Source organism: Microcaecilia unicolor, chromosome 3 (genome assembly GCF_901765095.1).
Source record: "Microcaecilia unicolor chromosome 3, aMicUni1.1, whole genome shotgun sequence".
Classification (NCBI taxonomy): domain Eukaryota; kingdom Metazoa; phylum Chordata; class Amphibia; order Gymnophiona; family Siphonopidae; genus Microcaecilia; species Microcaecilia unicolor.
This window is the reverse complement of record NC_044033.1, coordinates 324,082,534-324,107,241: the sequence shown is the minus strand read 5'-3', so window position 1 is coordinate 324,107,241 and position 24,708 is coordinate 324,082,534. Positions and strand designations below refer to the sequence as shown.

The 24,708-nt window shown below is 47.6% G+C and overlaps 1 protein-coding gene across 2 annotated transcripts in view; it reads left to right on the top strand.

Annotated features, from left to right (window-relative positions):
- LOC115466843 (AT-rich interactive domain-containing protein 1B-like) overlaps positions 1–24,708 on the top strand; it is a 1,026,314-nt gene that overhangs the window by 649,371 nt on the left and 352,235 nt on the right. For both annotated transcript variants that reach the window (XM_030198387.1, XM_030198389.1), the window contains exon 5: positions 2,843–3,086. In XM_030198387.1, the coding sequence (XP_030054247.1) occupies positions 2,843–3,086 (244 nt within the window). The remainder of the gene's footprint in view (positions 1–2,842; positions 3,087–24,708) is intronic.

The window sequence follows — 24,708 nt, the reverse complement described above, 5'->3', positions numbered from 1 at the left end:
GAAAGATTCACTTTTACCTGTTCTACACCACTCAGGATTTAGTAGATAGTAGTTAGTGCTACTTTTATACTATAATAGTGCTACAAGGCTCTTCCAAGACGTAATCACTTTCTAATTGATACTTGACTCAAGTATTTAAAAGTGAGGACTAGTTAAAGGATGATGGAAGATTCAAATCCTGTTTCACTCACTGACTTTGGGAAAATTACTTCACCCTCCATTGTCTTAGGGGCCCTTTAACTAAAGTTTAGTGTGTGTTAAATTCTAAGATGCCCATAGGTTTAAAATGGGCTTCTTTAGCAAACATGCACTAATTCCATTAGCGCATGCTAAGCTTTAGTAAGAGACACCTTAGATTGTAAACCCTCTGGAACCAAGAGAAATGTGTATTGTATTGCACATATTTAAAACAATGAGTAATTAAAACAAAATTGAAATAATTGAAAAACATTTTTTTTCTCCATGTTTGTCTAAGGGAGAGTGCTTGTGTAGCAGTAACTGAGAATTCTATATCAAATGGAGCAGAATTGAGACTGAATGATCTAAATATCATATATTTGAGACATTCAAATACCGCAAAGATTTACTAATGTGCAAGAACAAAAACTTTTTTTGTGATAAGAACAAAGGTCATGATATGCAGGTCTCATCCCTTTGAGTCTCACAACATAAGAAAATATTTTTTTGCATGAAAAGTGTTGATTACGTGGACAATACTTTTTTAGAGGTGGCAGAGGCAAAACCAGTGACAGAATTGATGCAAGTATACAAAGGCCAGAGATCAAACAGGGTTATGGTCTTCTACTAGGAAAGGAACTTGGACAGAAGAGACAGTTCCTGTGTGCATAAAAGTCTCTGTTTCTATATTTCCTCTGCCTCTGGTTGTTTTTCAGTTCTTTTCCATGGCACATGCAGATATTCTTTTGTAAAACTTGTTGTTTAACTTTAGATAGTAGAACTTAGTAACCAATTCAGTCCGAGACTTGTGTAACAAAGAATTTATATTGTTTGGTTAAAACCTAAAATCAGAAAGCCTAAGTATAATTTAATCACAGTTCAGCACCTCCATTGCAAGTAAGTGTTTTCACCTTTCTAGTCCTTCTTTCCTTCATCTTACTGCTTTTGGTTTTCTCTTCTACATCTTTTTCAAGTTTGTTTCCATTCAACTTTTCCTTTTTTCTTCTTCTCCTCCTCCATCTTTTTCAACGTTCTCTCCTCACTGTGATCTCTTTTCTCCTTTCTCTTTTTTGTTTCTATTTTTTTCATGTTCTCACCTTCACATATTCCCCTCACTGTCTCTTGCGTATTCACAGTCCATTTCCACTTTTTGAACTCTCCCAATTTTTCTCGTCCACTTATCTTTCTGTTCTTCCTGATCCAGTATTCACTTCAAAATCTTAAATCTCTTCTCCCAACATGTATTCCTTCCTCTCTTATCTTTACCCTTTCTCTCCCCTAGCAGTAACCCCTTTTAATTCTCACCTGTTTCTCAGAGCATCCATCCCCTTTTCTTTTCCCCCTTTCACTGCATTCACCCCCCCCCCCCCCCAGGTCTGTTCCCGCCATTTACTTCCTCTCATCAGTTCTTACCCCCTCCTCCCTCATCACCAAGCCAGTATTTACTCTTTCTTTTGATGGCACCTCATTGCAAGCATTCATACCCTCCTTTTCATATCTTTTCCTCTTTCAGTTCCTCTTAAGCACACACTCTGCTCACATCTCACTCACTCTTCCCTGTTCCCCATAGATCACTCACAATCTGCTTGATCACCCTTCTCTCAATCTGCAGTGCATTCTCAGCAGAAGCCAGGGCTGCTCTGCTGTGTATGCTTCAGCTTGTCTTCCTCTGAACAGAATGGGGACTAGAGAGAGCAGAGCAATATTTTGTGTTCTGTGCTGTTGGCAGTAGTTGTTCAGTTTGCAGTACAGTTCCTTTCCTGCTCTGCTCCATTCCATTCTTTGGGTCTGAAAGAGATGCAGAAGGCAAGCCAGACAACACAGGAATCTCTTAGAAAATTAGGGAAATGTGTGTTTTCAAACAAGATGATATAAGGTGCCTGAGATTTAGTTACAAAGGTCCTTTTTTACAGATCCAAGTGTATGATCCCTGGTTTCTCTGTCTTTCACATTAACAGTCCTCCTGCTCTCTTTAGAGCATGATATATAATGACTCTTTAAACTTATCACTAGGTGTTGCTTTTATCTAAATCTCTAGCCCTTGAGCATGTGTGCAGAAGAAGTCTAGAGGGTTTTCTGAGTTTTGGGGCTTAAGGCCCAAACCTGCCTCTTCTGTATCATTGTGTTGCTGAGGATGTGTGTTATGATGTAAAGTTGTGGATAATAATTAGTGGAAGTACACACAGCAAGTGCTTGAGTCTTGTAATAGAAGTATAGTAATAATTTTGTAATTTACAATTATTATAATCTTTCAAATGTGTGTTTATAGTCCTGTAAATGAGATTACTTACTGGACAATATTGCTGAGATCAAGAGTGATGGAAATTAATTTTACCTCCCTGAGTGAAATCTGTAACAATTACCCTCAGTATTTTTATTATAATTATCATAGCGTAGCTTTCTCCAGCTATGTTGTGATGATTGCATGTTGCCAAACTCTGTCACTCAGACAATAAGGAATTATATTTCACATGATGTGCTTTTACTTCACTTTTCTCATTATGTTATATGTTATACTGAATAGAAATATTTGTGACACTGGCCTTGACTTTATTCTTTCTTACAAGAAGTCACTGCCTTTTCTACCCTTGCCTCCTTGACTATCTCATACATTATGTATTTTTGTACCTACTACATCTGTAACATTTTTCCTCCTCCCCACCAGGACTTGTCTGGCTCCATCGATGACTTGCCAACAGGAACTGAAGCGACCTTGAGTTCAGCCGTCAGCGCCTCAGGTTCTACCAGCAGCCAAGGAGAGCAGAGTAACCCAGCACAGTCACCTTTTTCTCCTCATGCTTCTCCCCATCTCTCCAGCATCCCTGGGGGTCCTTCACCTTCTCCTGTGGGCTCTCCTGTTGGAAGCAACCAATCTAGATCTGACCCCATCTCTCCTGCAAGCATCCCCGGTAAGTCACGAATGGACAACCACAAATGAGAGATGGTTGCTACATTGCAATTATGATAAACTTTTTGACAGTTGTGACATCTTTGATTCCTTTTCATAGTTCACCACTGAATGATCAAACACCCAGGTATCTTGAATATTTTCAGCAGGATTTCACATAGTATTTGTGTAAATAGTTTTTCTCTGGTGACAGCAGTGCAAACAGACAGATGAGTCACTTGACTCATCTTTGTGGCTCACTTCTCTTCTGACTTCACATCTGAAAGGAAGCATTTTTGCTGTCTGTTATACATGGCTACTTATGCAGAGTAAAATCACAAATCAGTTTATGAATTATTAATAAAACAGTATCAGTAATTCTACAAGGTAGTGTATTTTCAGCCTTGTGGAGTATATACATGTGTGGCTTCATGGCAGACTTTTATAAATAGTCTTAAACAAGTGGGTGTGGATTACACAAATATAATTATGAAATCACAAAAACAAATCCACTAAATGAAAAATAACCAGTTTCATATATTTGAAAAAATAGAAGGAAAAGCCTCAAAGAGCTCAAAATCACACAGGATTTAAAGAGCTGGAAGGATCCAAAAGATCTCTTACTCTTTCATCATTGGCAAAAACCTTCCCTAGAAAATGTTTTTTTTCCCAAAAACTAGCTCTTTCAGCTGCTTATGAATGCTTAATATGTTTGCACGCATGTCCATATCTTCTTTCGAATATTAGTCAACCAACACTTAGAGTCATTAAAGATAAATGTTTGTTGACTAATATTCGAAAGAAGATATGGACATGCGTGCAAACATATTAAGCATTCATAAGCAGCTGAAAGAGCTAGTTTTTGGGAAAAAAAAACATTTTCTAGGGAAGGTTTTTGCCAATGATGAAAGAGTAAGAGATCTTTTGGATCCTTCCAGCTCTTTAAATCCTGTGTGATTTTGAGCTCTTTGAGGCTTTTCCTTCCATTTTCTTCAAATATATGAAACTGGTTATTTTTCATTTAGTAGATTTGTTTTTGTGATTTCATAATTATACTTCTATAGATAAAATTTCCTTAGAATCTGGGCTGTACCATTCTTAACAAGCAAATGTTCTCCCTTCCTGCCAGCAGAGGTAGGCAGATAAACTGATCTTTTCCTGTGACACCATCGGTATAACTAGCTGGTGCTCATAGGAAAGTATTCTCTACCTCCAGCAGAGGGTAGGTTCTTTGGGCTGGTCTAGCTCCCAACAATGCATGCCTTTGCCTCAGCTTGGTCGAATGTGGAACTGTCTCCAATGCCCCTATCATCTCCTGTGGGCAACCACTGGGTGAGGTTTATGGTTTGACCCCGCAGGGCCTTGCCATAGGGGGTGCGGGTCCCCATCCACCCCCTACCTTTGCACCTTCTTGGGTGCTTCCCCAGGCTCCCCTACAGCTTCAGACAAACAAATCGGCTTGGTTTGCCTGGCTTAGCTTTTCCTCTGCATAGGAATTAAAGCTGTGAGGAAAAAGAAACTGCAGTTGCCTTTGCAGCACCCCAGAGGAGCAAGCAGGAGCAGGGCCGCCGAGAGGGGGAGACGGGGGACAAAATTCCCGGGGCCCGGCGCCGCAGTCCCACCCGCCACCGGGTCCCTTCCACTCGAACCCCCGCCAGCAGAAGTGCTGTCTTCTGACTCCGGCATGCGCGGCCCACACAGACGCGCTCCTCTCAGCTGATCTTCACTGTACTCTGCAGGGCTTCTGTATCAAGCGCATTCAATTTAGTTGATCATCAATAGTTGCTGAGTATATTAGATGGTTTTGGTATTGGGGGTAATGTTTTATCTTGGCTATCTGGAACTCAACCCCACAAGATGTTAGATGGACTTGTAATTATCTTACTGTAAATTTAGGAGATCACTGAAAACTTTTGTATTTAATACGTTTTTACTTTAATGTTAAGTTGGTTTGTTCTTGTTGAATATATACGCTTGACGTTTTACAATTTTATGTAATTCACAGGATATGCCTGTTTAATCTTACTGTAATCTGTATTGATCCTCTAAGGTCTATTGCGGAATATTATATGTAATGTAATAAGAGGTATTTCCCAGAAATATACTGTAAAGCAGTCCAATTCTTAAATGTTGGGAAGGGAAAAGGGAGCCGTTATGGCAAGGAAAGTGGTTTGGAATAAAAATGTCATTATTGCCAGTGAGGAAAAAAAAAAAAGAATGCCATTTCTCCCCTGTCTTTGGTAAATGGAAGTGACAGTAAATGAAAAAGATTAGAATATCTTTAAGCATTACAAGTGGTGGATTCAATTGCAGCAGAGACCCATCACTGTTCTAAGATACATCCTCATCCCTCTAGAGATTTGTGCACTACTTCCCTTCCTCAAAACTGCCACCTAGTGGTCGTGTGTAATAGCTTGGCACTTCTTTGTTGGTGTAAGCGAGTGTCTAGAACAAAGCCTTTGTATTGTCTGTGTTAAGTTGTTCTGTAGCTTAAACTCCTGTTGTTGTTGGCTTATTGGTTAAAAATGATTTTTTTTCTCTGCCTAATAAAAATAGTCCAGTCTTTGGGAACAGAGATCTTCAGATGGTGTATTCTTGTTATTTGATCTCATCTTTAGAAAGGGTCGCTTTACCTTCTTCATCAAATTACAGTGACTTTTCTTCATGGCAGGCCAATTTAGTGTGACAAGTATCCTGTGCTCTTTTGGAATGAACTGAACAAAAGTTGTGAGATTATGTGATAGTGCTAGGCATACATGTTTTCTGGAGTCAGATACACTGATGAATGCATTGAGGTAATGTATATCCCATTCTAGCATAGGTTTTTCAGTGTAATTTTCCTAAATGTTCCTCATATTTAGTTACATTTGGAAATCATGTTCATCCCACTGCACAAGTAATGGGGACAAAAACATTCAGATGTCTAACATGTTGGAGTGATCCTATAAAAATCTTGTTTTAAGGAAACTGTAATATTGAATTTTGTATTCTGCCAGCTCTGTGCTTTCTTAACTTTCACTCTCATCCAAATACATTTTGATCTGCACTTGCTTAAAATGTGCATTCATCATCAACATATTTAAATGCATTTTTCACATTACCTGCTGGTTTCTGAACAGAGATGCTGTGTGCTTAACAGAGGGGAAGGAAGAAAAAAAAACTCAAAGCACATCCTCTATTTTGTCTTGGCTAGCAGCGTGGCTGTTGATTCCATATCATCAAGCTGATCAATCCATAGACTGGTGGGTTGTGTCCATCTACCAGCAGGTGGAGATAGAGAGCAAACTTTTGCCTCCCTATATGTGGTCATGTGCTGCCGGAAACTCCTCAGTATGTTCTCTATCTCAGCAGGTGGTGGTCACACACAGCAGCAGCTCTGGCTAGGCCTCCAAGCCTAATCCTTAGGTTTTGTTGAGGCCTGGGGTTGAGGGCTCTTTTGAGCAAGTGCAAACCTGGTGGTGCCAGGTCCCTCCTTTTCTCCCCCCTCCCGCTGGCTCCGTTTAAAAAAAAAAAAAAAAATTTTAAAACGTCTTTAAAGGCGTTTAATTCGACGTTTCTTTAAACGTTCATTGCAGCTACTCACTGGGACACCAGTTCGTTACAGCTCGGAGCGGCAAGCAGGTAATTTTACCTTTTTATAGCGGGCAGGGGGTTCCCCGATTCTTCTCCTCGTGGCAATGGCGTCGGAGGGCGCAAAGGGTCGCTCCCCGGATCGCTGGAGCGCTTCTAGAGGGGATGCGGGGGTTTTACAACCTGATTCGCCCTTGATGGGTGATAGTTAGTGACTGATGAATGTCCCGGTCGTTCCTCCGGCGTGGCGGTTTTTTCCCGCCATAAACGCCCATCCCCCGCTCCTCGCCTCCGCCATCTTGGCCGGCCACGCGGCTCGGACGGCTTCTTCGGGGCCGCCCTTGAGGTTGGAGACATTAATGCCATGAACGCCCTTAATTTGGGCGACGGCACAAAAGCGGCTAAAGTTAAGCGCCGTTCTTCCCGCGCGGCTCCTTCACGGAGTTTCGCGCCGGACGCCATTTTGGATGCGCAGCATGTCTCTCCCCCGCTATTGCGAGCGCCGGTTGAGAGTGCGTCTAGGGCTGTTGCCCAGGCTGCGGAAGGGCACAGTCTGGGGGGTTTCTCCCCCGAGTTTGTTTTGCTGCTGCATCAGGCTTTCCTCATGCAAAACGCTGCCCCTGCTCCCTCTTCTGATAAAGAGGTTGAGGTTCCCAGAGGTAAACGCCCTCGGGTTGATTTCCAGGCCTTGGAGGACTTTTGTCTCCTCCGATGTAGATGAGGGCAGCGTGTCTGAGGTCTCCCAACGATCCTTTGCGGATTCCTTGGAGGAGATAGATCCCCGCTCGGCTGGAGCGGATGACCCCTCTGCAGCGCGGCTTTTTAGCCCAGAGGATTTGCCCAACCTGTTGTTACAGGCCATGGACACTTTGAAGATTTCCTCTCCGGAGGACGTCTCTCCCTCAGCCCCTGTTGGCTCTGCCATTATGCTGGGGACGAAGCGCCCGCCTAGAACCTTCCACGTGCATGATGCCATGCACACCTTAATTGCGGCTCAATGGGATGTCCCGGAAACGAGCCTTAAAGTGGCTAGGGCTATGTCCCGCCTCTATCCTTTGGCTGTGAGTGAACGTGAGGCCTATCTGTGGCCTACCGTGGATTCTTTAATCACTGCGGTGACTAAGAAAACGGCGTTGCCGGTGGAAGGTGGCACGGCCCTAAAGGACGCCCAAGACAGAAGATTGGAGGCGGCCTTAAGGTCGTCCTTTGAGGCAGCTGCTTTAAGTTTGCAGGCCTCAGTTTGCGGCTCCTATGTGGCCAGGGCGTGCCGGACTATGGTGCAGCGGGCTTCCCCCTCGGATCATTCCTTGAGGGCTGATTGGCCGGCCATGGAATCGGGCTTAGCCTATTTGGCAGACTTGCTGTATGATGTCTGGAGAGCCTCAGCTAAAGGCATGGCTCAGACAGTCTCTGCGCGGCGGTGGCTTTGGCTGAAACATTGGTCTGCTGACCACGCCTCTAAATCCCGCCTGGCTAGATTGCCTTTTAAAGGCAAGCTGCTCTTTGGGGTCGAGCTGGACAAAATCGTGACCGATCTCGGCACGTCTAAGGGCAAGAAATTACCAGAGGTCAGGGCTCGGGTTAGTACTCGTCCCGATACCTCCAGAGGACGGTTGCAGGAAGCCCATCGGTACCGCCCGGGCAAGTCGGGTTCCTCTGCCCCCTCTTCCTTCAAGAGGAATTTCTCCCCCAAGCAGCATTCCTTTCGCAGAGACCGCCGTCCCGGAGGTGCTCCCTCCGGTCCTCCCCCAGGGTCTCGTACCCAATGACGGGGCCTTGGTCCACGCCCCAGTGCAGATTGGAGGACGGCTGTCCTCGTTTCTGGGCGAGTGGACCACTATAACTTCAGACGCGTGGGTGCTGGAAGTCATCAGAGACGGCTACAAGCTAGAGTTCTGCCAACCCTTAAGAGACGGGTTTGTACTCTCTCCCTGCAAGTCTCCGGTCAAGCTGTGGTAGTGCAGCAGACCTTGGACAACCTGATCCGCCTGGGTGCGGTCGTTCCGGTGCCAAAAAATCAGATTGGCAAGGGACGTTACTCCATTTACTTTGTGGTTCCAAAGAAAGGAGGTTCTGTCCGGCCTATCCTCGACCTCAAAGGGGTCAATCGGGCCTGGAAAGTGAGGCACTTTCGCATGGAGACTCTCCGCTCTGTTATAGCGGCAGTGAAGGCAGGAGAGTTCTTGGCTTCCTTGGACATCAAGGAAGCGTACCTGCATATTCCCATCTGGCCTCCTCTCCAACGCTTTCTGCGTTTTACAGTCCTGAGACGACACTTCCAGTTCAGAGCCCTCCCTTTCGGGTTGGCTACTGCTCCGCGGACCTTTTCCAAAGTAATGGGGGTCATAGCGGCCTTCCTGCTAAAGGAAGGAGTACAAGTCCATCCTTATCTGGACGACTGGTTGATCCGAGCCCCCTCTTATGCAGAGTGCGGCAAAGCTATGGACCGGGTAATTGCTCTTTTGAGCTCCCTGGGATGGATCATCAACTGGAAGAAGAGCCAGCTGCGCCCGACTCAGTTCCTGGTGTATCTGGAAGTTCGATTCGACACCCAAGTGGGCAGAGTGTTCCTGCCAGACAATCGGATTATCAAGCTTCAGGCTCAGGTGGACTAGTTCCTAGTAGCCTCTCCTATTCGGGCTTGGGACTACGTGCAGCTGTTGGGCTCTATGACGGCCACGATGGAAGTAGTGCCCTGGGCCAGGGCTCATATGAGACCACTACAGCTATCTCTGCTGCTGCGCTGGACTCCGATGTCGGAGGATTATGCTGTGCGCCTTCCCGTGGACCCAGCAGTGCGCAAGGCGCTGAGCTGGTGGACGCAGACAGACAAGTTGTCTGCAGGATTGCCTCTGGTGACCCCGGAGTGGATTGTCGTCACGACAGACGCCTCTTTGATGGGCTGGGGAGCCCACTGCTTGGGAAGGACAGCGCAGGGGCTCTAGTCTCCTGCAGAGGCAAGTGGTCTATCAACCTCCTGGAACTCAGAGCCATTCGGTTGGTGTTATTGGAGTTCATCCCGGTACTGGTGTTGAAGCCAGTACGGGTCCTGTCGGACAATGCCACGGCTGTGGCCTATATCAACCGCCAGGGAGGTGCCAAGAGCGCCCCTCTAGCCAAGGAGGCTATGAGTCTTTGCCAGTGGGCGGAAGCGAACCTGGAGCAGCTTTCAGCGGCCCACATTGCCGGAGTCATGAATGTCAAGGCGGACTTTCTCAGTCGCCATACCTTGGAGCCCGGAGAGTGGCAACTATCTGCTCAGGCGTTCTTGGACATCACGAAGCGCTGGGGCCAGCCGAGCCTAGATCTGATGGCGTCATCGGCCAATGGCCAAGTGCCGCGCTTTTTCAGCAGAGGACGGGACCCTCGATCCCTGGGAGTAGATGCTCTTCTCCAACAGTGGCCGACACAAGAGCTCCTCTATGTGTTCCCGCCCTGGCCCATGTTGGGCAGGGTGCTAGACCGGGTGGCAAAGCATCCCGGCAGGGTAATCCTGGTGGGTCCGGATTGGCCCAGACGTCCCTGGTATGCGGACTTGTTCAGGCTCTCAGTCGACGATCCTCTGCGGCTGTCAGTGGAGCAGGGCCTGTTACATCAGGGTCCCGTGGTGATGGAGGATCCCTCCCCCTTTGGTCTTACGGCCTGGCTATTGAGCGGCAGCGTCTGAGGAAGAAGGGCTTCTCAGACAAGGTCATCGCCACTATGCTGAGAGCGAGGAAGCGCTCTACTTCTACTGCTTACGCCAGGGTTTGGCGTATCTTTGCAGCATGGTGTGAAGCAGGCTCACTTTCTCCCTTCACTGCTCCAATTTCTTCAGTGTTGGCGTTCCTGCAAGAAGGTCTGGAGAAAGGCCTGTCGCTCAGTTCCCTTAAAGTCCAGGTAGCGGCTCTGGCTTGCTTCAGGGGCCGCCTGAAGGGTGTTTCCCTGGCTTCGCAGCCAGATGTGGTGCGCTTTCTCAAGGGAGTTAATCACCTGCGCCCTCCTCTGCACTCAGTGGTGCCTGCGTGGAATCTCAACCTGGTGCTAAGAGCATTGCAGAAGCCGCCTTTGGAACCCTTGTCGAGGGCATCTCTGAAAGACCTGACGTTGAAAGCAGTCTTTTTGGTGGCTATCACTTCAGCCAGAAGAGTTTCCGAGCTCCAGGCGCTCTCATGTCAAGAGCCTTTTCTGCAGTTCACTGAGGCAGGAGTGACTATTCGCACAGTGCCTTCCTTCCTGCCCAAGATTGTTTCTCGCTTCCATGTGAATCAGCAGCTCTGTCTCCCTTCCTTTCGTAGGGAGGACTACCCAGAGGAGTACTCTGCTCTTAAATATCTGGATGTGAGACGAGTCATCATCAGATACTTGGAAGTGACCAATGATTTCCGGAAATCGGATCATCTGTTTGTCCTGTTTGCAGGTCCTCGTAAGGGTCTGCAGGCTGCTAAGCCTACAGTGGCAAGATGGGTCAAGGAAGCCATTGCAGCGGCTTATGTGGCCGCAGGGAAGGTGCCGCCTATCCAGCTGAAGGCTCACTCCACGAGAGCTCAGGCGGCCTCGATGGCAGAGGCCGGATCCGTCTCCTTGGAAGAGATATGCAAGGCGGCAACTTGGGCTTCGGCTCATACATTCTCCAAGCATTACCGTTTGACTGTGGCTGCACGGGCGGAGGCCCGGTTTGGAGCTTCAGTGTTGAGGTCAGGGATTTCTATGTCCCGCCCTGGGTGAGTACTGCTTCGGTACATCCCACCAGTCTATGGATTGATCAGCTTGATGATATGGAAGGTAAAATTATGTATAATCATACCTGATAATTTTCTTTCCATTAATCATAGCTGATCAATCCATAGCCCCTCCCAGATATCTGTACTGTTTATATTCTGGTTGAATTTTAGGTTCAAGTTTAGCCTTCAGTTACTTCAGGAGGACTTCGTGTTCAAGTTCTTCTTTCACTTGGATTCTTCAAGAGTTGAGACGAGTTTGTGTTACAGTGAGCTGCTGCATTCCTCTCCCCTCCGTTTTACGGGGCTGGATTGAGATTTAAATTCTGCCGGCACTCCCTCCCGCTTCGTGCGGCTGTAGGGCAGCTTTGTACCCCTCCCGCTTCGGCGGTGTTAGGGTCAGTCAGCTCCTCCCGCGGTTGCGGTTGCAGGATAAGCCAGATCCCCCCGCATCGGCGGGTGTGGTGTCCCTCCCCCGCTCCGCGGGGATGAGCTGGACGGATTCCCCTCCCCCACTTGTGTGGGGATGAGCTGGGTTAATTCCCCTCCCCCGTTTCGGCGGTGGTGAGCTGGGCAGAGTGTCCCTTCGTGGGTGTAATTCTCTAAGTGCTGAGTCCTGCGGATGGAGCTTTGATATCGACATACTGAGGAGTTTCCGGCAGCACATGACCACATATAGGGAGGCAAAAGTTTGCTCTCTATCTCCACCTGCTGGTAGATGGACACAACCCACCAGTCTATGGATTGATCAGCTATGATTAATGGAAAGAAAATTATCAGGTATGATTATACATAATTTTACCTTCCTAACCCAGCACTGGAAAACCATACAGCCAAGCATTCAAGTGCATGGTCCTTGCTGCCAGAAGATTTACTGACATTTAATTGCACTTTGCAGTCCCTCTGTGCTGAGCGTTCCAGTTTACTAACAAAGCAAAAATGTAAATAAGCCAAACTTTTATTTTCTCCAGGCTTGATTGGCCAGAGGCTTCCGTCAGCTTTTTCTTCCATGCCTTGTAAGCAGCAACTGCAGGGACAATGGTTATGTATTAAGAGGGAGCAAAGTGCCATTGGGCTTTTGAGCCTTGTAATATCAGCAGTGTAGTGCTTGGAAAGTTAACCCCCTGCCCCCCCCCCCCCCCCAAAAAAAAAACAAATCAAAATTTAGATACTGAATTCCTCCCCTTCTGCAGTGCCTCTCTAATATTTTCAAACATATTAACTTTTGTAGAGCTGTGAGCATCTTTCCTAATTACATATATATATATATATATATATATATATATATATATATATATATATATACGTTAAAGTATGTTCCTGTCAGTTGTGTTCGTGTAGTACTAAATATAGACACAAAAATGTTTAAATCCCTTACTGTGAAGATAAAATGTGCACAAGCAATATAATTTCATTCTCCGAGGACAAGCAGGCTGCTTGTTCTCACTGATGGGTGACGTCCACGGCAGCCCCTCCAATCGGAAACTTTTCTAGCAAAGTCCTTTGCTAGTCCTCGCGCGCCCGCGCGCACCGCGCATGCGCGGCCGTCTTCCCGCCCGAAACCGGCTCGAGCCGGCCAGTCTTCTTTTGTCCGCACTCGGTACGGTCGTGTTTTCGCCGTGTCGAGCCCCGGAGAGTCGACCTCGCGCGTCCAAATTTATTTTGACGTGTTTTTCTTCGGAAAAGTCTTTTCAAGTGTCGGGAAGTGCTCCGGAAACCCCCCTTGGGTTTCGTGTTAATCCTCCCCGTACTTCCAGCTTTTTGCCCCGATAAGTTTTCTTTCGTCGTCGGGGTAGGCCTCTTTTCGGCCTCGGTCGAGATTTTCTCCCTTACAAATTTTTTGGTGCTCTTTTTCCGTCATTTCGGACTTTGATTTCGCCGGCGCGATTTTTCCGCCCATGACATCGAAGCCTTCCAGCGGCTTCAAGAAGTGCACCCAGTGCGCCCGGGTTATCTCGCTCACTGATCGACACTCGTCGTGTCTTCAGTGTCTGGGGGCCGAGCACCGCCCTCAGAACTGCAGTCTGTGTTCCCTGCTTCAAAGGCGGACTCAGGTAGCGAGACTAGCCCAGTGGAACATGTTGTTCTCGGGCTCTTCGTCGGCATCGGCACCGGGATCTTCGAGTGCATCGACGTCGTCAGCGTCCAGACCATCTTCCTCGGCCGCCCCTGCATCGAGTGCATCGAGGCATCGGGCCTCTGCATCGGCGCCGAGACATCGGATAGCTGCATCGACGTCGGTGGTACCGGGACCTCGTCTGCTGATGTCGTCGGACGGTGGTGCATCGTCAGGAGTGCAGGTGAGGGCTGTCCATTCCCCTGCTGGTGGCGGTGAGCCTTCGGGTGGGTCTCCTCCTACCCTGAGGGCTCCTGCGGTACAGCCCCCCCGAGACCGACCTCCTTCGGCCTCGGCACCGAGGAAGCGACGGCTGGATTCTACGTCCTCCTCGTCGGTGCCGGGGAGCTCCGGTGACATGCTTCGGAAGAAATCGAAGAAGCATCGACACCGGTCGCCTCCCCGAGTCAGCACCGAGAGCTCTGGGTCGCCGAGGGAGTCGGCACCCAGCAGGCATCGGCACCGAGAGGACCGCTCACCCTCTGTTCAAGAGGTGTCGATGCGCTCCACTCTGGACAGCCCGGAACAGCCTCCTCGCCCGGAACAGGTTCTGACGTCGACGCCTGCATCGACCTCTTTGCCTTTCTCTGCAGCCACTCTGAACGAGAGCCTCCGGGCCGTTCTCCCAGAGATTCTGGGAGAGCTGTTGCGCCCTTCCCCTCCGGTACCGGCGGTGCTTGCGCCTCCGGTACCGTCGAGCGTGGCGCCGGCTGGCCCATCACCCGGGGTGAGGTCCCCGACGTCGGTACCGCGTGCGGTGCCGACTGCGGCCACCTCCCAGGAGGGCTCCCCGACTACGTCGGCGGAGGGAGCTTCGCCGATGCGGGCCAGGGAGTCTACCTCTCGACGCCCCCATCGTGGACGTGGCTCCACTGAGTCGAGCCGGGCGAGGTTGCAGACACAGGTTCGTGAACTTGTGTCTGACACCGAGGGTGAGGCCTCGTGGGAGGAAGAAGAAGACCCCAGATATTTCTCTGACGAGGAGTCTGAGGGTCTTCCTTCTGATCCCACTCCCTCTCCTGAAAGACAGCTTTCTCCTCCTGAGAGTCTGTCTTTCGCTTCCTTTGTCCGGGAGATGTCTACGGCCATCCCCTTCCCGGTGGTTGTGGAGGACGAGCCCAGGGCTGAAATGTTTGAGCTCCTGGACTATCCTTCTCCACCTAAGGAAGCGTCCACTGTTCCCTTGCACCATGTCCTAAAAAAGACATTGCTTGCGAACTGGACAAAACCTCTAACTAATCCCCACATCCCCAAGAAGATCGAGTCCCAGTACCGGATCCATGGGGACCCAGATCTGATGCGCACCCAGTTGCCTCATGATTCTGGAGTTGTGGATCTGGCCCTAAAGAAGGCTAAGAGTTCTAGGGAGCATGCTTCGGCGCCCCCGGGCAAGGACTCTAGAACCTTAGACTCCTTTGGGAGGAAGGCCTACCATTCCTCTATGCTCGTGGCCAAAATCCAGTCTTACCAGCTCTACACGAGCATACACATGCGGAACAATGTGCGGCAGTTGGCGGGCTTGGTTGATGCTCTCCCCCCCCCGAGCAGGCCAAGCCTTTTCAGGAGGTGGTCAGGCAGCTGAAGGCGTGCAGAAAATTCCTGGCCAGAGGGGTGTATGACACCTTTGATGTTGCGTCCAGGGCCGCTGCTCAAGGTGTGGTGATGCGCAGGCTCTCATGGCTGCGTGCCGCCGACCTGGAGAATAGACTCCAGCAGCGGATTGCGGACTCGCCTTGCCGTGCGGATAACATTTTTGGAGAGAAAGTCGAACAGGTGGTAGAGTCTCTCCACCAGCGGGACACCGCATTCGACAAGTTCTCCCGCCGGCAGCCTTCAGCATCTACCTCTACAGGTAGAAGATTTTTCGGGGGAAGGAAGACTGTTCCCTACTCTTCTGGTAAGCGTAGGTACAATCCTCCTTCTCGACAGCCTGCGGCCCAGGCTAAGCCCCAGCGCGCTCGCTCTCGTCAGCAGCGTGCGCCTCAGCCAGGCCCCTCGGCTCCCCAGCAAAAGCAAGGGGCGAGCTTTTGACTGGCTCCAGCAGAGCATAGCCGACATCCAAGTGTCAGTGCCGGGCGACCCACCAGTCGGGGGGAGGTTGAAAGCTTTTCACCAAAGGTGGCCTCTAATAACCTCCGATCAGTGGGTTCTCCAAATAGTCCGGCAAGGATACACCCTCAATTTGGCCTCAAAACCTCCAAATTGTCCACCGGGAGCTCAGTCGTACAGCTTCCAGCACAAGCAGGTACTTGCAGAGGAACTCTCCGCCCTTCTCAGCGCCAATGCGGTCGAGCCCGTGCCATCCGGGCAAGAAGGGCTGGGATTCTATTCCAGGTACTTTCTTGTGGAAAAGAAAACAGGGGGGATGCGTCCCATCCTAGACCTAAGGGCCCTGAACAAATATCTCGTAAAAGAAAAGTTCAGGATGCTTTCCCTGGGCACCCTTCTCCCCATGATTCAACAAAACGATTGGCTATGCTCTCTGGACTTGAAGGATGCCTACACACACATCCCGATACTGCCAGCTCACAGGCAGTATCTGCGATTTCAGTTGGGCACACGCCACTTCCAGTACTGTGTGCTACCCTTTGGGCTCGCCTCTGCGCCCAGGGTGTTCACAAAGTGCCTAGCTGTGGTAGCAGCGGCGCTTCGCAGGCTGGGGGTGCACGTGTTCCCATATCTCGACGATTGGCTGGTGAAGAACACATCCGAGGCAGGAGCCCTGCAGTCCATGCAGATGACTATTCGCCTCCTGGAGCTACTGGGGTTTGTGATAAATTACCCAAAGTCCCATCTTCTACCAGTGCAGAAACTCGAATTCATAGGAGCTCTGCTGGATTCTCGGACGGCTCGTGCCTATCTCCCAGAGGCGAGAGCCAACAACTTGTTGTCCCTCGTCTCGCGGGTGCGAGCGTCCCAGCAGATCACAGCTCGGCAGATGTTGAGATTGCTGGGCCACATGGCCTCCACAGTTCATGTGACTCCCATGGCCCGTCTTCACATGAGATCTGCTCAATGGACCCTAGCCTCCCAGTGGTTTCAGGCTGCTGGGGGTCTAGAAGACGTGATCCACCTGTCCACGAGTTTTCTCGAATCCCTGTATTGGTGGACAATCTGGTCCAATTTGACTCTGGGACGTCCTTTCCAAATTCCTCAGCCACAAAAAGTGCTGACAACGGATGCGTCTCTCCTGGGATGGGGAGCTCATGTCGATGGGCTTCACACCCAAGGAAGCTGGTCCCTCCAGGAACGCGGTCTACAGATCAATCTCCTGGAGTTGCGAGCGATCTGGAATGCTCTGAAGGCTTTCAGAGATCGGCTGTCCCATCAAATTATCCAAATTCGGACAGACAATCAGGTTGCCATGTACTATGTCAACAAGCAGGGGGGCACCGGATCTCGCCCCCTGTGTCAGGAAGCCGTCAGCATGTGGCTTTGGGCTCGCCGTCTCGGCATGGTACTCCAAGCCACATATCTGGCAGGCGTAAACAACAGTCTGGCCGACAGACTGAGCCGGATTATGCAACCTCACGAGTGGTCGCTCAACTCCAGAGTGGTGCGCCAGATCTTCCAAGCGTGGGGCACCCCCTTGGTGGATCTCTTCGCATCTCGAGTGAACCACAAAGTCCCTCAGTTCTGTTCCAGGCTTCAGGCCCCCGGCAGACTAGCATCGGATGCCTTCCTCCTGGATTGGGGGGAGGGCCTGCTGTATGCTTATCCTCCCATTCCTCTGGTGGGAAAGACTTTGTTGAAACTCAAGCAAGACCGAGGCACCATGATTCTGATTGCTCCTTTTTGGCCGCGTCAGATCTGGTTCCCTCTTCTTCTGGAGTTATCCTCCGAAGAACCGTGGAGATTGGAGTGTTTTCCGACCCTCATCACGCAGGACGAAGGGGCTCTTCTGCATCCCAGCCTCCGGTCCCTGGCTCTCACGGCCTGGATGTTGAGAGCGTAGACTTTGCCTCTTTGGGTCTGTCAGAGGGTGTCTCCCGCGTCTTGCTTGCTTCCAGGAAAGATTCCACTAAGAGGAGTTACTTCTTTCTGTGGAGGAGGTTTGTCGTCTGGTGTGACAGCAAGGCCCTAGCTCCTCGCTCTTGTCCTACACAGACCCTGCTTGAATACCTTCTGCACTTGTCTGAGTCTGGTCTTAAGACCAACTCTGTAAGAGTTCACCTTAGCGCAATCAGTGCATACCATTACCATGTGGAAGGTAAGCCGATCTCAGGACAGCCTTTAGTTGTTCGCTTCATGAGAGGTTTGCTTTTGTCAAAGCCCCCTGTCAAGCCTCCTACAGTGTCATGGGATCTCAATGTCGTTCTCACCCAGCTGATGAAACCTCCTTTTGAGCCACTGAATTCCTGCCATCTGAAGTACTTGACCTGGAAGGTCATTTTCTTGGTGGCGGTTACTTCAGCTCGTAGAGTCAGTGAGCTTCAGGCCCTGGTAGCCCAGGCCCCTTACACCAAATTTCATCATAACAGAGTAGTCCTCCGCACTCACCCTAAGTTCTTGCCAAAGGTCGTGTCGGAGTTCCATCTGAACCAGTCAATTGTCTTGCCAACATTCTTTCCCCGTCCTCATTCCTGCCCTGCTGAACGTCAGCTGCACACTTTGGACTGCAAGAGAGCATTGGCCTTCTACCTGGAGCGGACACAGCCCCACAGACAGTCCACCCAATTGTTTGTTTCTTTTGATCCCAATAGGAGGGGAGTGGCTGTAGGGAAACGCACCATATCCAATTGGCTAGCAGATTGCATTTCCTTCACTTACGCCCAGGCGGGGCTGGCTCTTGAGGGTCATGTCACGGCTCATAATGTTAGAGCCATGGCTGCGTCGGTAGCCCACTTGAAGTCAGCCTCCATTGAAGAAATTTGCAAAGCTGCGACGTGGTCATCTGTCCACACATTCACATCTCATTACTGCCTGCAGCAGGATACCCGACGCGACAGTCGGTTCGGGCAGTCAGTTCTTCAGAACCTGTTTGGGCTTTAGGATCCAACTCCACCCCCCGAGGGCCCTGTTTGTTCTGTTCCAGGCTGCACTCTCAGTTAGTTGGTAAATTTTTTAGGTCAATCTCAGTTATGTCCTCGCCGTTGCGAGGCCCAATTGACCATGCTTGTTGTTTTGAGTGAGCCTGGGGGCTAGGGATACCCCATCAGTGAGAACAAGCAGCCTGCTTGTCCTCGGAGAAAGCGAATGCTACATACCTGTAGAAGGTATTCTCCGAGGACAGCAGGCTGATTGTTCTCACAAACCCGCCCGCCTCCCCTTTGGAGTTGTGTCTTCCCTTGAAGTGTATTGTCTTGCTACATACTGGATTGGCCGGCTCGAGCCGGTTTCGGGCGGGAAGACGGCCGCGCATGCGCGGTGCGCGCGGGCGCGCGAGGACTAGCAAAGGACTTTGCTAGAAAAGTTTCCGATTGGAGGGGCTGCCGTGGACGTCACCCATCAGTGAGAACAATCAGCCTGCTGTCCTCGGAGAATACCTTCTACAGGTATGTAGCATTCGCTTTTTTTTCCATGTTGGGGTCAGTGTTTGAGCGAAAACTATGGATAACCCTTCTGTCATTTTTGAGTCCCTCTGATGCCTCAGTAGGTCATGACTACTTGACAGTATGTTTGGGAAAAGTAAACTTTTAAGAACCTTGTAGCAGGCCTGACCATTAACAGTGCACAGCTTTTATTCCAAAACAGTACAGACATAGATGGGAAACATGAAGACAAAACAGAAATAATAGCTGGGATGATATTTTAAAACATTTTTTTATTGAAACTTGTCAACAGCAGCCCCAGCACAGCATTTAGAAAGCGTTGTCTGGCTCATACAGAGTTTGAGAACAAATGTTATACATTAAGGCGGTCATTTTTGAAGGATTATTCATGTTTGCATAAACCGGCACTTAAACATGTATCACAGAGCATATACATAATAAGCATGGATTAATGAGACAAAGCTAACATGGATTTAGTGAAAGGAAATCTTGCCTCACCAATCTACTACATTTCTCTGACGGGGTGATTAAACATGTGGATAAAGGTGAGTCGGTTGATATTGTGTATCTGGATTTTCAAAAGGCATTTCACAAAGTATCTCATGAAAGACTCCTGAGGAAATTAGAAAGTCATGGGATAGGAGGTAATGTCCTGTTGTGGATTAAAAACTGGTTAAAAGATAGAAAACAGAGAGTAGGTTAAATGGTCAGCATTATCAATGGAGTAGGGTAGACAGGTTTCCCAGGGGTCTGTGCTGGGACCGCAGCTTTTTAACATATTTATAAATGATCTAAAGATGGGAGTAACTAGTGAGGTAATTAAATTTGCTGATGACACAAAGTTATTCAAAGTTGTTAAATCACAAGAGGATTGTGAAAAATTACAAGAGGACCTTAGGAGAATGGTAGACTGGGCATCCAAATGGCAGATGACGTTTAATATGAGCAAGTGCAAAGTGATACATGTGGGAAAGAAGAACCCAAACTATAGCTGCTTGATGCATTAGGAGTCACCACCCAGAAAAGGGTTCTAGATGTCATTGATGATACATTGAAAGCCTCTGCTTAGTGTGTAGCAGCGGCTAAGAAAGCAAATAGAATGTTAGGAATTATTAGGAAAGGAATGGAAAACAAAAATGAGAATGTTATAATGCCTTTGTATTGCTCCATGGTGCGACCGCTCCTCGAATATTGTGTTCAATTCTGGTCACCGCATCTCAAAAAAGATTAGCAGAATTAGAAAAGGTACAGAGAAGGGTGACAAAAATGATAAAGGGGATGGGACGACTTCCCTATGAGGAAAGACTAAAACAGCTAGGGTTCTTCAAATTGGAGAAGAGAGGGCTGAGTGGAGATATGATAGAGGTCTATAGAATACTGAGTGAAATAGGGAGATGTGAAGCACATGTTTACTCTTTCCAAAAATACTACGACTAGGGGGCATGCAATGAAGCTACTAAGTAATAAATTTAAAACAAACAAAATATTTCTTCATTGAACATGTAATTAAACTCTAGAATTCACATTCAGAGAATGTGGTAAAAGCAGTTAGCTTAGCAGGGTTTTAAAAAGGTTTGGATAATTTCCTAAAAGAAAAGTCCATAAGCCATTATTAAGATGAACTTGGAAAAATCCACTTCTCATTTCTAGGATATTTATTTATTTTATTTATTTATATGCAGCATAAAATCTGTTTTACTCTTTTGGGATCTTGCCAGGTACTTGTGACCTGGATTGGCCACAGGGTACTGGGCTTTATGGACCTTCAGTCTGTCCCAGCATGGCAATGCTTGTGTTCTTATGTAAAATAGGTTAGGACTCTTCTGCTTAGTGAAAAGATGCCTGAAAAGGGCATAGAAAAGAAGTTATTAAACCATGAATGGAACAGAGCAGTTAGATAGGTAAAGGCTATTTAACCTTGAAACAACAATAAAGCATGAAGACACTCCATAAAACTAATGACCAGCAGATTGAAAACAAAGTGCATAATTAAATTATGATATGTGTTGTTGGAGGATGTGGTCAAGGTGTTTAACATAGCACAATTCAAAAGAGGTTAGGACAAATTCCTTCAGGAAAAGTCCATAAAAAAAATTGTTAACCAGGAATTCGGGTTGACATCACTCATAGATGACTGCCTGATCCGAGGGCTCCCAGCATGGGCTACCTGACTTGTGAAGCCTCGGTAAGTGTGGGTGAGCCCAGTGAATAAAAGTCCTGTGTGGCGGATCAGGTGTTGGTGTACAAGAAAACAGCTGATGTGAATTCCTCCTTCCCAGCAGTAAGCTCTGACAGGCAATACAGCCACAGAAGATCATGGTGCTGGGAGAGAGTGAGCGAGCACAGATGAGTTGAGTGAGAATTGCCTAGGTGGAGACACCTCAGGGTTTCACAAAACAAGAGCTGTGAGAGCTGTTGGTGGAACTCCCACAAAATCTGTGCAAAGATATGGCCACAAGCACTAAAGAACGGAAGGGACTGCTTGGAGAGCTGCAGGAGGAACTGGCAAATTTGCACCATGAGTAACGGAGCAGAGCACAAATTGGAGGTGCAAGAAGAGCGGGAAGCGGAAGTATGGACCCGACTGGATAGCACTGATAAAATAGCTGATATACTTCCGGAGAAAACCAAGGACTTAGAAGATCGCTCCAACAGAAACAGTATCAGAATCAAGAGGTTCCCGGAGGACAAAATGATACTACTATAGTTGAAGAAATAGGTCTAGTGATTCTGGTGATGGGGGAGGACAGGTAGACTATGGATAGACCAGTTAAGGTGGAATGCACTCATCAAGAGCTGGGCCTTAAATGAGAGAACCTCCCCTGAGACATTTCCTGTCTACATATGTATTCTGTAAAGGAAGTAATATTGAATAATGTGCAGAGCCTGGGACACATTAAGTGGAAATGAGTCCAACTGGAGCTGTATGGTGCTATCGCCTCATGCTGATACAGCAAAGGAGGGAGATATAAGAGATAAACACGAATCTTCTAAGTGAAAATGTAAGATACCACTGGCTTTTCCAGTTGCCTTACAGTTCACTTTACACAGGGTGAATTATAGATTAACTGTAGAGGAAGCTCAAAAGGCGCTAACTAAAGGTGGACTTCAGTAAAAAGACCATTCGATGGAATAGGAGACCAAACTGGTGAAACAGGAAGCCCCCCAGATGGTACTGTGTTCGGAAGGAGGGAAGAGAATCAAGACACACAAGAGGCTCCCTCCCAGCAACAAAATGGTGAAGACATTATATAACAAGAGCAACAAACTTGAGAGACTTTGGCTGTTTAAAATCTGAAAACTGTAAAAAGGGACAGATGCATATTAAAGGAAGATGTGGTTTGCGCATATGATTGAATGGGTGTGTGTAGACGCAGAAGTGGAATAAGTAATGGGGGATGAGGACTGTTTTTATGAGGAGGGAGCCATAACTATACTGTGGAAGTAATGGACAAAACGTAACTCTTCCGATGTACGTTTCCCTAATGTGGCTATGCAGTTGCTTACCACAACATCACTTTCTAGTTGTTCTCACCGGAGTCTGCAAACGCCTCTCCGGTTCTATGTAAGCCACATTGAGCCTACAGATAGGTGGGAAAATGTTGGATACAAATGTAACAAATAAATAAATATTGAGAGAGAGACAGAAGTGTGAACCTGTGGAATGGTAAATAGGGAAGATGGGTCAAGGGGTGGAGGGGGTAATGGATTGGGGCAGGGTTTATCTGAAGGAATATGGGTGATTGAGATAGATCACCATGGAGAACCACATGAGAGGTGGGATGGGGACCTGTGTGGGTGACTACATTAGGGTATGCAAAAAATTCTCAATGGCAGGGCAAGGCAATATAGTAGGATAGAATGTAGGAGGAGGTAGGATTACGGCCATTCAAAAAGCGTCAAAGCGGTTAACAGACTAAAATAGCATAAAATATGATATAAACAATTAACTACAAAGAAAACAGCGAACATATCTCTTAACATACAATAAAATTAAAATTAACAACATTCCTGTGTCTTGCCCCTCAACCCCCAACATAGATCCAGATTTCATAATCCTTTAAATTTAACCCTACTTTAAATTTTTTGAAATTTAATTCATCTCGGACATATTGAGGTAATGAATTCCAGAGTGCTGGGGCAAGATATAGAAAAGCTGAATCGCATGTCTCATCCAGTCTTTCTGTATTCAGAGTGCAAATGGAAGTGGTGTTGCTGTAGGAGACTTACCAGAGTGACATGGAGCATGACTAATTCAAAAGGGAATGGATGGGTAAATCTTATTACTACTTCCCCATGATTCAGAAATCAGGGGTAGTGATTTTGATATAAGTCCATTCCATTTACCAAACAGAATCCTTAGAGATGGTGCGAGCAGATAGATATCTGTGCTGGGGGAGTTTTGTGGGGAGCAGTTAACCCTAGTTATCAGTATATATGGCAAACAATTTGATAGAACTTCCTTTTTGATACTAAAGGAGTTTCTGAGAATTTTGGGTGGGGGCTTGGTAATGGAAGGAGAGCTCAATAGTGTGGCAAACTCCAAGATGGATAAAGAGTCCCAAATGATTAAGCTACAGCAGGCAGATTGGAGAGGGGCTGTCCTTTTGGGGATCTCCTGGGCATATGTAACACAGAGCAGGTTAGATTATACATTGATATCAGAGCATCTCATCTTTAAAGCTTCTAAAATGGACATAACAGCCCTAGTAATATCAGATCATGCATCTGTAGTGATGCTGTGAGAATTTAACAGAAGGGAGGGGCCCTCCTTATGGAGAATGCCCAGGGGGCTTTTGGGAGATGCTAACTTTTAGCAATATATAACTAAAAGATAGGAGGAATATTCAATAAATAATCAAGGTTATGTTGACACTCCAGATCTTTTTTGGGAGCTGTATTGAAAGGAGAGATTATTTCATATGCACACTATAAAAAAGAAATGTCTTACTTGACAGATTCTTACCTTTACTAAACAGCTGACTCAAGCCCATGTGATTCTATGGAAAAAAAACTGACCATGGAGGATTGTGAACAATTCTTAAATCTTCAGTATGATTTGAATGAACAAACTCTACCTGCTTGACTCCTGGTCCACTCATCATGGTTTAAATGAGTAGGAGTCTCTCCTGCCCACAGAACCACACTGGATATTGACCCTTCATTATTTAGAGCAGGATTTTGCCTTGTTTTCCAGGTCCTTTTAACATATTTGTAATTTTCCATGGCTTCTGCTGTTTTTTTTAACATATCAAGAAACGAGTGAGCTGCAAATAAGCAAAACAATCACTTGGCAGCAACTGATAGTCATGAATCAGCTCTTCAAGAGGTATTAAGTCAGCATCATCAAAATGTTGCCCCCATGTAACTGACTGCATCAGACACCACTGCCTACAAACCCCAGGGCTTTGACCAGGTGGAAAAAAAAGGATTATCCACAATAGGAGAAAACGTTGATAACTGAAAGTCTCAATCTTGTCCTGTGCAATCCCAGACCAGAAGAATAGTGGGGCAAGTGGTCATTACAAGCTCTCAATGCCAAGGAGGCACCCACAACAAATAAGCGAAATTTATAGAGCTAACTCGAGCCTGCTCCAACACAGTCCACAGCTTATGAGGATGGGCTTGAAACCACTCAATGGCCACACGTGCCTGAGCTGCTTGATGATAGAGATGTGGGGCATACCGAGGCGCACCCCCCCCCCCCCCCCGTTTCCTATCCCTATAAAGAATGCTACGAGGCAATCTCAGACATTTGTTATTCTA